This window comes from Oryzias latipes, chromosome 16 (genome assembly GCF_053564925.1).
Source record: "Oryzias latipes strain Hd-rR chromosome 16, Olatipes_Hd-rR_3.1".
In the NCBI taxonomy this organism is placed as follows: domain Eukaryota; kingdom Metazoa; phylum Chordata; class Actinopteri; order Beloniformes; family Adrianichthyidae; genus Oryzias; species Oryzias latipes.
In genome coordinates, this window is record NC_136252.1 from 29870465 (window position 1) to 29882644 (window position 12180).

The 12180-nt window shown below is 38.0% G+C and overlaps 2 protein-coding genes and 1 long non-coding RNA gene across 3 annotated transcripts; 1 reads left to right on the plus strand and 2 right to left on the minus strand.

Annotated features, from left to right (window-relative positions):
* Positions 1-1557: 1557 nt before the first annotated feature.
* isg20l2 (interferon stimulated exonuclease gene 20-like 2) lies at positions 1558-6066 on the minus strand. The gene is made up of 4 exons (XM_078933026.1): positions 5579-6066; positions 3952-4743; positions 3252-3452; positions 1558-3007 (listed from the first exon to the last, which is right to left on the minus strand). Exons 2-4 carry the CDS (start codon positions 4618-4620, stop codon positions 2897-2899), a joined length of 981 nt encoding a protein of 326 aa, XP_078789152.1. The 5' UTR covers positions 4621-4743; positions 5579-6066; the 3' UTR covers positions 1558-2896.
* A 105-nt stretch (positions 6067-6171) lies between these two features.
* mettl25b (methyltransferase like 25B) lies at positions 6172-10108 on the plus strand. The gene is made up of 8 exons (XM_078933025.1): positions 6172-6389; positions 6499-6614; positions 6809-7013; positions 7114-7176; positions 7380-7517; positions 8587-9365; positions 9556-9740; positions 9813-10108. The coding sequence occupies exons 1-8, from the start codon at positions 6252-6254 to the stop codon at positions 9896-9898; spliced, it is 1710 nt and encodes a 569-aa protein (XP_078789151.1). The 5' UTR covers positions 6172-6251; the 3' UTR covers positions 9899-10108.
* Positions 9420-10949, minus strand: LOC144984486 (uncharacterized). The gene is made up of 2 exons (XR_013648216.1): positions 10823-10949; positions 9420-9806 (listed from the first exon to the last, which is right to left on the minus strand). It is a non-coding gene; the product is annotated as an uncharacterized LOC144984486 (long non-coding RNA).
* Between the last annotated feature and the right edge of the window lie 1231 nt (positions 10950-12180).

A 12180-nucleotide genomic window follows, 5' to 3' on the forward strand; every position in this document is an offset into this window, starting at 1 on the left:
GTTTTTTTTCTGCCAGCAGAAGGGGGTAAAGTGGAATTAAGCTCAGCCATGGAGTGGAACAGTTCCAACATTTCTGAAAACTGAGCTTTTAATAGTCAAGGTTTTACCCCAAATTTACTTAATGATTATATTTACTCTAAAACATCTGTTTACAGCTGCATTTCTTACCCTAACGGTGGTATTTACTGCAACAATATCTGACATACAAATATCTGACATATAAACCAATGACTGTATACAGTCAATGGTTTTAGCCCACAATGTGCTGCATGTGCTGGAAGTTTGAAGCTCAACTGAAATGTGTAAATGGAAAAATTCTTGGTTGCAGGGCCTGGTAATCAAAAGCGAATTATGTACAGAGAGCTAAAGCTGGTCCATGACTAAAATCTACATTATGGGATGTGTGTAACAGAGGGGATATAAAGTCAAATGTAATTTACAGAGACCAGCTTCCAGTAGCCCCACAAAGGGGCTGCTTGTTCCATAAAATGAGGATTGCTTTGAGACCGGCAGCACCCTTTCATGTGTTTCAGTAGATTTGTATTAACACAGCAGGTGATCAAATAATCTCCTTAAATTGCAAATAAGTTAAGCACTTGACAATCAACATTAAAAACAAAACTAACTTTTGTATTTTGATCCCATTACATGAAATAAAAGTTCCTTCCTTTCTAACGTCAATGGCAAAAACCTAGTTCTTCACCATCCTGCAAATTCACAGAAATCAAGAAAGAAGCAATAGCATGAGACATTCAATGTTCACAGAGATGAGGCATGCTGGGAACTTCAGGCCTTAAGCAACTTAAGAGGAAAGTGTTGGATCAATATTGGCCGAATGTGAACAGGCTTCTGGCTTTATGACGGCCTCTTTTCAGCTCACATCACTGCAAAAACTGAATCTTAAGAAAGTAAAAAAAAAGACCTTTGTTTTAAGAAAAATTGCCTTACTTCTGTCTTGCGAGAAAAGTAATCTTATCGAGAAAATTTTAGCAAAAATAATCTTAGTTTGAGAAAATATGTCTTAGTGACTAGAATTGTTGGTAAGACTTTTTTTTTACTCCATAGGCAGATTTTTCTGTTTATTTAAAGGAAATATTTTTCATTTTATTAATCTTTGACCACTTTCTAGCGTGTTTTTGCAGTGACGCCTTCAAGGATTTCTCTGTGGTTCACAGATATAAACACAAGCGTAGAAATGACTCCTTAAAAAGAAAAAGAAAAAGAAAAAAACAAAGCTCCCAATAAGGATGAAGAAAATGTGAAAATGCATCAGAGCTGCTCTGCACAATTATTGTGTAGATATCAAACTCACAGCAGGGAAATATTGCTGAGACTTTCAACTCAAAGGACTGAAGGTAAAGTCGTAATTTCGGCATTTATCCACCATAGAAGACTTTACAGGAGTAAGTATTGGTGTGTGAACAGAACAGTTTAAGGATGCTCACCTTCAAAACATGCAAATCAAACCTGAAATTAACTTTAGAGCTCTATATTTTCTTTTGACAGAATGAAATCGAGGCGATGCCACAAAGAAACGCGTATTATAATTGATCAATCACTGAGAGAAAACAAAAAACTCTTTTTTAATCATCTGTAAATCAGATCATTTCTTAAAGTACAAAAGGTAAAATGTGTTCAACCAAATTAATAAAATAAAGGATTTTTCATTAACATGCAACAACAGAAGTTAATGGTAAATAAAAAATGTTTAATTTTCACCCTTTAAAGAATTACCTCTTTACAATAATCCCAGTGTAGTCAATGTAATAAAAGCATTTAAAGACCTCGTAAATATTTTTTACATTAACATGTTAGTAAACAAGCAGAGAAAAAACAAATTATTATAAACAACACAGGAACATAAACAACCTTAAAATAGGTTTGGAACACTTTTGAGTTTGCAGACTGCAAAGACAGGAAACAACTTGGGAGCCTTAAAAACACAAAGATTTATCCAAATCTATGACTTTAATTTAATTTAAAATTGTGTATATTAACGTATTTTTGCCTATTTCTTTTCACACATTTGCATGTGAAAAAAGCACATTTTAGGAGCAAATATCCCTGGAAATCTTTTGATAAATTTAAGTTCTATAGAGATGTAGTCCTACTATACAAAAAACTCAACATCTACAGTGATTTTTCAACACAATGATGATGTTTAAACAGGCATGTTTGGCAGCATTTAGTCCATTTGGATCTTTAGCACCATAATTAAACACAGTGCTGCCAAAATGAGCCAGTATTGCTTTACACAAACTACATTTCTGATTTCCACACAGGCTTTTACTGTTATAAACACACAGAAACTGTTAGTAACGTACATTTTGTGGCTGAACAGACATACAGGAGCACCTTTAATAATCCAAAACCTGAGAAAAAAACTGTGACTCTTGCAAATATTGTATTAACGGTTTAAAGTCCATGAATAAGAAATTCTTTTAAAATACAACTTCTGTTTTCACAGGATTTTTTTTTCCAAATCTAAACTTTGTCAATGTTGAACACATATTAAAAAGTCAGAAAAATGCTTTATTTAAACATATCACTCCTTTTTCTATTAACTCGGACTCCAAAAAATGTTTAAGGTCAAAATGACGACAAATTTGCTACTAAAGCTCATCCTCTTCTGTTCTCTCTGTTGGAGTTATTCTTCCTTAAGGACTGCGTCTCTTTGACAGAGTCCATGTGATAATGATTTTGAATTCCTTCATGGCCTGCTAAATATTTACTATTTGTTTAAAATTCTTCTTTTCAGACTGCTTTGACAGTTTTCCATTACCTTCTAGATCAAAACCCACGTATGAACACACTCACCCTCATTGAGAGGGGCTTTCAGATAACGTTAGGCAGCTTTGACAGACTTTATTTAAATACCAACTAACCAAATCAGGCTTTAAGAAGCCACTGAATTGGAAAGAAGCGTCTTCTCCCACTCCATTTCCACAACCTTGTACAGCTCCATCGTGGCTTTAGCGTCCTCCACAGAAGAGTGGCCCTTCTTAATCTAAAGAAGCAAAATGACAAGCTCAGCCTCAGCTACACTACCAAAACCTCAAAGCCTGAGGATCCTACATCTACATTCAGCTGCTTGCAGTAACATGATGGCTTTTTCTGCTAAATTGAGATCTTTTAAAGTATCTAAAATGTTGTTAAAATTACAACGCAACAAGTCATTTCTACAATCTTCTTGAACAAACTCATGAAAAAAGTACACCAACAAAAATAAAAAATAAAAGAACTTTTCATACCTGGATGTCACGGTTTAGGAGGGCTTTGGTGAGTCTCTTCAGTGACACACACTCTTTTTCACAAAAGCCGGCCTTCACGTTGAGAAGAGGGATTTTTGAAGTGTCTCTGGTCAGGACAGCAGGGTGAAAGTAACTGAGAGCCTTGAAGTCATTGTGGATAGCATGGCCGATGACCACTTTCCCCATGAGCAGTTTAAGGATCTGTAGGAGCCAAACACAAAGGGCATTCATGACTGACAATGTCAACAGGTCAAGTAAGATGAAATTTAGTACACTAATGACTATAATGAATATTTAAATTCAATTTCTTTTGTCTAATAATGAGCCAAGTTTTAAATCCCACATTATTGTTTCACAAAAAGAAATTTCCAACACTTGTGGGATCTCTCTCTGAATATTTATAAAGAACTGGATAAAGTATCTGCTAGCTCCTGATTAAATATATGCAACCCTAAAACACATTTCTCTTTACGGTTTTTGGCGATTGCTATTCTGACCTTAACTAGGAAAAACAGGGAAAACTTAAATTTTGTAGAACTTTTTACAATCGTTAAATCTGTGTAGTGGGTTAAGCAGCAGTGTTCTGGCTTTTGCTTTAATTTTCCATGAGGTGATAATAAATTCCTTTTTTGGAAAAATCTTTAAACTGTACAGCCAGACTCCCTGAATAGTTTCCATTTGTTTGTATCAGTTGTCTCACCTCCTTCCTGGCCTCCGAGTATGGCGTGGCCTTGACCAGGTCTCGGGGGCGAATGCCGCTCCAGCGAGTGCGATAGTCAGTCACAGGCATGGAGGGGTTGATATACTTGTCATAAATCACATCTCCTTCATATGACACTATACTGCAGCGTGCAAGCTGACTGATGCTACCCTTTGGTCCTGTACCCACCATCTCACAGTCAATAGCAAGGTACTTGTTGGGGTTCCCAGTTGCCTTTGTGCAGGGTTTGTGGCTGCTAGTGGAGGGGCCACTGGTTTGGGCTTTCGCGTTCAACAGTTCCTTTGGTTTTTCGTGGTCGTCTCTTTTGTTCACAGTGAATGTTTCTGAAGGCAGGCTGTGAGTGGATCCAAAAAGCTGGGTTTTAAAACCACAGGCACTGTCAGGATGAGGTAAAGTTCTGTTGTGTGAAACAGAGGGAGTTGGGGGCGTTGAGGCTTTCTGGTGCGATCCATTCTGGTGTGGCGATTTGCCACCTCCAATTACCCCTGAGTTGCGGTTGTGGTTTTGTTTACCTCTGAGGTATCCCTTTGCTTCCAGCCATCTCATTTTTTTATGAAAATCTTTATTTTTCCGATTTTGTTTCTTTGGCGGATGTTTTCTCTGTGTGGTGACATCAGAGCAGCACACATTAATTGAAATGTTGGACATGATGACTTTAAATGTTAACTCCTTTCAATGTGCTTGTGTGTCTTCAAATCCTGGAGGTCTCAACGAGCTTTGTTGCTTTTCAGTGATATATGAATAATCCGAAACCAGTAAAACAGTATCATCCTGAAAGAAAATAGAATACAATAAAACTCTGTCCCAGTTTGCAAAACTACACATCATTTATTGACGTATGTTAATTTAAGGCTTAGATTAACTGAACCCTTAGCTCAACATGAAAAATCTCTAATAAAACAATAATAATTTAAGGAGATTTGTTAACTGGAAAAGGAATTTAATAATTTTACATGAAGACAATATATGTATTTTTGTCTCAACATAAACATTAAAAAGAAAACATTAAAACGTATGGTAGAAAAATGCACTAGTGATAATCCATAACCTCTAACTTCCCTAACCAATAAAAATAACATTACTTTTTTTCTTACGATTATGTTGACATCAACAAAAAACAAAAAAAACAACAACAACGTTACTATAGAAATATTTAAAAAAAATTCACTAAATATTAATATTTTATAAAGTAGACGCATAATCAACAAATTGTTACCATACACCAAGATATTTTGTTAAACGAAATGTCTTTCAGCATTAAAACATTTAACTTAACTTAACGTCAAAATAACATTTGTGACTCGCAAACTCACATTTCAAATTAATATTAAAACACTTTAATTTCACATATGTCTATAGAAATGTTGGTTATAAATGTCTTTGTTTAAAAACGGTGTTGACAGCTAACAACAGTGACAACACCGACTAGTCTAGGAGTTAGCCATAATGCTAACGGTTAAAGTTCCCGAAATGTCAGTCAGCAAAAGTCTCGTTTTGTTTTCTTTTATCTGATAATAACAGTAATTTTTTTTTATAAAAGTAATATCTTGATTCCAATACGTATAAAGATATGTCTTATTAATTAGGACAAAAATACAATACAAACCTCCAGTCCAAACCCGCCGGAAGACTGCTCCTCATGTAACCTCTTCCCCACAGTCACGGACTTCCGCCAATATCCGAACAACATCCGGGGCATGTTGCCTTTCAGAACAGTTTTGATGCATGACAGACTTCTGTAAACACTGAGGCTATGCCCCACAGCTGTGCTCATTCATGTCAATTCCATAAAAGGATGAAAAAAAATTAGCAAGATTACATCTGTTGTTTTCTGAGTTTTTAAGTTATTTTTTTAAGCGAGTAATACGGACAATTCTTACTTGGTTTCCATTGAAAATATGTATAGGTGTCCAAAAAGTCTGAGAATACACTTATCAAACTAAAAACAAAAAAAACTAGCAAACCCAATCTTTAATATTTCTGATGACTCGAAATGCTTGTTCATGTGACAATTTCACAAAAAAGACCAAACTTTAACTAGAAAACGCAAATTTTACGTGGAGCTTCTAAACGCACCACTCTTCAGAACGGAAAGTTAAGTGAGCTCTATAAGAAAGGGATTGTTGGGAAGATCCATCCTTTTAAACGTTTTATAAATGCACAAGTATTGAGAAAACGTCGGTATTTTATGTATTTTGGAATATAGACACAAATTAACCCAAAATATAACGTGAGTGTACGAAGCTAACGCATGTTAGCATTAGCTTGATCAGACACTGATGTCATCGGAGCCTGCAGCAGGACAAGATGTGGAGAAGTTTACTTCAAGTTTCTCTGCAGAGGAACAGAGAGAGCTGGCTAAGAGAATCACGACCTTTCTGTCTAAGTATAGACACCTAATGGACTCCTTTATTATTGTGTGTATTTAGTTTTGTTGCACTTTTTGTGCAGATCTAAATCTCACACGTGCTTTTGCACATTACTTCCTTATAAAGTCGAATAGATTTCAAGTTATCTCCTTTGCAGGAGTTCTTCACTGAAGATCTGTGGCACACCTTACCCAACAGCTGGCAGCCTGTACTGCAGGACCTGTCTTACCCACAGACTGCAGACCTCTTACTAAGCGCACATGCAGAAAAAAGGTAATAAAGATTTATTGAATTGAAGCTGTGTGGTTACAAGTGTTACAGGAAACCAGGCTTACAATTAAAAATCCCATGAGTTAAGAGTCATGTTTTAGGATAAAGTTAGAGAATTTAATCTAGTTTATTTAAAAAAAGCACACAAAATGGGGATATTAATGCGATGTTGCATACTGATTTCCGACTTGTTCCAGGTATCCGTCAGTATGGCCTTTGTCACTTTTGGCCTTCTCCGCCACGGCTCACGCACTGGCGTTTCCCAGGCAGTGCAGTGGCACGGGTCTGTTGAGGAGGCCCAAGGAGTTCCTGGAAAACCACAGTCAGAGTTCTCTGCTGGGGCACATTTTCAGGAAACATGTTAAACCTAAGAAACAGCATGAGATCCGAAAGCTTGGCATGGTACAGGAATTCTGATCTGCCGTGATCCCTGCTTTAAGAAGACTTTTAATAACATGCTTTTGAATTCAATTATAACCCTTGTTTGTTGTTTTGGTTTTAGCTGGTGAAACAACTCTGTGATCAGACTGGCTGCAGGAGGGTGGTGGATGTGGGCTCGGGTCAGGTATCATCATCACTTGTGAAAACATTTGTTCTGCGGGAAGGAGAGTCATTTATTACATTTTTATAGCATTTTTTTTAGCCACCTGGTAGCACAGCTGAAGCTATTTAGTCAGTTGTCACTCTTAAAAGTACATAAACCACTGAACCAATACCTTCAATATTTGCAATCTGAATAATGGATTTCTCTCATGTTGTTCCAAACAGGGTCACCTGAGCCGTTTCCTCTCTTTCGGACTCGGTCTGTCTGTGACTGCTGTTGAGGCTGATCACGCCCTTGTTGCCATGGCATCAAAGTTTGATGAAGAGCTAATATGGACTTTGGAGAAGGAAAAACAGAAAAAGGTGTGCACAGAGTGTCTTCTCATGCTGAAGGCACAAAACATTACTAACAGTTGACAACAACACATTTACAAGAAATGCATTTACTAGATTTAGTTCATGCAGTTTTCTTGGTGAAGCTAAAAAGCATTTAAAAAAAATTTGAATTTACTGCTTAAACTGTAGTTGACTTTACCCAGAAGTAAAACAGGTAGTGTTATGTGTTTTAGGAATGGACAATAACCATGTTTGAACCACCGTCCAAACTTGTGTTTGCCATAAACATCTATCATCATCTTATTTTAGGGTAGGAGAGTTAACAATCTGTCTGCACTTTTTGTTTCTGGCCACTTGGGGGAAGCAGAATCACAGATTTCCCTAAAAAAATGTTTAATTAGCAGTGACTGTTTATTTATCTCATCTAGCAGAAAATCTCAAATTTTGACTTCATATCTGTTGTTCAATATGATTCACTGACAGTTGAATTGTTCTGTGAGAAGCAGCAGACCATTTGTGATTTCAGATGTTTTTAGTCAATTTCACTAAGCACATCCAGGATTCATATATACTTAAGGTGCACCAGATCATAGGCACTATTAGGGAAATTTTCTATTTTGGAACAAATTCATGGATTTTGAGTGCCCCTTATGGTTAATAAATACAGTAGGTACCTTTTAATTAGCTCTGATTTATTTTAATTAGTTAGATTTATGAATTTCTGGCTGAGAAGTACCACAAAAGGTAAAATAAAAAGATTTTTCCCTTCTCTGCTACATGACACTGCCTTCTACTACATTTGAGACTTTGGGAGGGTCCGATGTGACACATGGTGTCTTTTATTCTGAAAGGAAGTCATGTGAACCTTTTTCAGAAGTTATAAACGATTTCATATTTAGAACAAAAATTAAACTGTTTTCTCCATGTTTAATTTATGCTAAAAAAAACTAAATTTAATTTTTTATGTATAATAATAGTAACAATAACATAGATGCAAGGCAGTGTCTTGTTTTTCTGAAGGATGAAGTGAGATTTTGTGGCTTCTACTGAGTTGTTGTAAAGTAAAATCCTAATGAGCATCTTTTTTCTCTCATAGAACATCTCCTCTCAGCTCTCTAAGCCCTATAACTTTCCCAAACATGTGGCTGCTTGGGTAAACCCCAAGGACTCATGGGAGTCTTTCTTCAGGCAGATCAGAACTTCCAATTATGCCACTGATGGTCTGATGACTCCATCTCAGCCCAGCAAAAAGAGACTGTGGAGTTTTGACAAGCAGGGAGATTCTCATGGACCTTCGGACTGTTATGACTACCAGGAATTAAGCACAGCTCAAGGGGCGGAGTCATCTTCTGGTAACTGTTGTTCATGCACTCAAGCTAACTCAGAGGAAGCTGGAAGTTCAGAGGAAATCCGTCCTGAAGGATATCCAGACTTTCTCCTTACTGGTCTCCACGCCTGCGGTGATCTCAGCGCCACCCTCCTCCATCACTTTGTCCACTGCCCTCATGTCCGTGGCATCACCTCAGTGGCGTGCTGCTACATGAAAATCTCAACCAAGGAAAATCCCACCCCTCCAGGGCTGGTCACGCCTCGCACTCCGCTCACAGACGCCCCTGATTCATTTCCCTCCAAGTTCGGTTACCCGATGAGCTCCTGGGTGGAGGGATTGCAGGGACATCAGCTCTCCTACAAGGCGCGGGAGGGGGCGTGTCACGCCACGGAGGACTATATGCGGCGGCTAAGGGATGAAAGTCAGCAGCTCAGATCTCACTGTTACCGAGCCATGCTGGAGAGCTTCATCAGAGACACGAAGCCGGATCTGCGCAGGGCAGGGATCCAGACCATCAAGAAGTCCCACGCATTAACGTTCACAGAGTGAGTGAGTGGTGCCGCTCCCAGACACTCGGAGGGTTTAAAGTTGAAAACAGAATGTTTTTATATACAATGACAAGAACATAACTCCACTAATTGATTTTTCCATAAAAACAGTAGCATTAAAGCCTCTGTTTGATCACAGAAAACAAACTACAATTTGTCTTCTGTCTAAATCTTTGCGACTGCTCAGATATGCCCGTCTGGGCCTGGCCCGAGTCGGTCTGCCCCAGGACTTGCCGTTGGACCCAGAGCGGGTGGAAGCCATGATGGAACAACAGAGGAGAGTTGTGGTGTACTTCAGCCTGACCATGCTGCTGGCGCCGGTGGTGGAAACGCTGGTGCTGCTGGACAGAATGATCTACCTGCAGGAGAATGGTGAGGGATGTGACACAGCTGCATGTTCTGCTTGGTTTGACCTCTTCCACTGAAGCGTTGCTCTCTCTGCAGGTGTGGACAGTCAGTTAGTTCCTCTCTTCAATCCAAACTTTTCTCCCAGAAACTTTGTACTGGTTGCTATGAAGCCTTCTGGATAACAAGGACTTAAAGGGGGGGGGGGGTCACTATTTATCCCTTGTCTTCCTTATTATGTAAATTATTCTTTTTTATGTTAAGGTTTATGTTTACGCCGTTTCTGCTGTATGTATGAACGCACTGGAATTTAGTGTTTTTGTCTGCATTTTATGGAAAAACATGGCTTCTGTTGTTCTACCAGAACCTAATAGACCACTCTGATCATCTTTTTATCTCTTGTCAAAGCATTCCTCGTGCTCTTTTAATTATGATTATGCAGTTTTCAGAGAAAATCAAAAAGCCTGTGTCGTTTTCTAGGACATAGTTTCTGACCACTTCCCATCATCCTTTTGTTTACACTCTTTCCCACTAGCTAACAGGTCCCCTCACCCCCAACCTAACATTACCGGTGCAACAAAAATGAAAATTATTGAAGGTATAGTTTTGAGGCAGATTCCAGCTAAAACTAGGAAAACGGAGACATCCATGATCCAGTCATCTCCCAGTGGATGTTTCAGAATAGAGCGGAGCAGGGAGCTTTATTCTTTAAATGTCCTCGCTCATCAGAAAAATGCCACAAGAACATGTTAAAAACGCCAAAAACATAATTTTCCACCAGAGCGGGTCTGTAACAAAGCAACAATCTTAAACTGTTTGTCAAACATCTTTTCTTGGCTAAATAAATGATCAGACATGGAGTGTAAGTGTTGCCTGTTTTTCCAACTCGTGACGAATGGAAGCAAAGTAAAATAAATCCATTGAAGTTGATGACCTTCCTTGTCAGAGGTGGATTCAAGATTGAAAATAGGTGGCATTACTAATCAAAAACTCTCAGAAAAACAAAAAAAATGTATGTGTCTCAATCAGGCAAGCGAGAGCCCTAATGCAGGAAGAATTACAAGCAAAGATGGAACAGAGTTTCACGGATTTATCAACAAAAGCCTCACCTCACATAGTGGGGTAAAAGTCATCAAGTCAAAGCTTGTGATCTCTCAAATATATAACCACAGAGAACCTCAGTCCAAATTAAGATGAGCTGACAATAAAGACACACACATAGAGTGTCTAAAAACTGTGTGGCTAATCAGCAAAGTGCAGGCAGCTGTGACTGCTCAACAAATCCAAAGGTGAATGGGTGGAAATATATCCAGAAACCCACAAAAATGACTAAATAAGAACAAAAGAATCATGCAATTCCTATTGTATGACAACAATACTATATGATTGTTAAGACATAAGTGGTTTGATAAGGTTGGAATTAAATGTGGCTTGAACTGTAACAATGAAATGAAAAAAATCTTAGAGGGAAGAGAAAAAGCGAAAGCATCTATGTTAAATATGCGAGTGAAAATGATTGAAATCTGATAGCACTACTGACAATAAACTTTGTGCTGGGTAGAGTTTTAGTTCCTGTGATATTGTTGCAGTGGATGAGTGTGAGGGGTGAAAGTTAGAAATTTAAAGTCCCACTCTGATCATCTTTTCATCTATTGTCAAAGCCTTCCTGTGGTGTTTTAATTTCAAATACGTCGCTTTTAGGCAAAATAAAAAAATCTGTGTCGTTTTCTTGGACAATGTTTCTGTAAAGCAGTAGGAGTTCATTGAAAATTCGCATCAGAACAGCCCCTCACAACCTCAACCTAACATTAGAGGTTCCACAAAAATGGCGAGCAATATTAGAGCTATTCAGCCGTACAGTCTTGAGCCAGATACCAGCTCAGACGTAGAAAATAAAGGTGCTAAAGGATCTATTTGTATACAAGTGGATGCATCAGAATGGAGTGGAGCAGGGAGCTTGTGTATTTTTCTGTCAAACAACAGTCTTTTTCAAACAGCTGTTGATTCACAACAATTTAAATAAGAAAATGCTAAGTGATGTAATTTTAAGCTAATTTTCTCTATAAAAGTCCTCCATTATTAGAAAAATGCCACAAGAACATGTTAAAAACATCAAAAACAATTTTCATCAATGTGGGTCTTCAGAGGAACTGCTTTAGTGTAGTTAGCTCATCAAACACGTATTCTGAGTGAGGAGCAAAGTTAGCAGAGACAAAAACTTTAAATCTCCTTTGTCACACAGATCTTTGTATGCAAGCTCTGATCACTTCAACCATAATCAGGACTGGCCTCTAATTCCAGAAGTTTAGAAAGCTGGATAGGTGTTTTGTTGACAATAAAGGGTTGCAAACTGTTTGAGGATGCCTTCTCAAAGTTGCTGTTCTCCCCTGGGCAGTTTCAACATCTGATTCTGTTCAGCTATTCTTTTTGCAGAACTCTGAAATGTTTTTTTTTAACCCCCAGATTC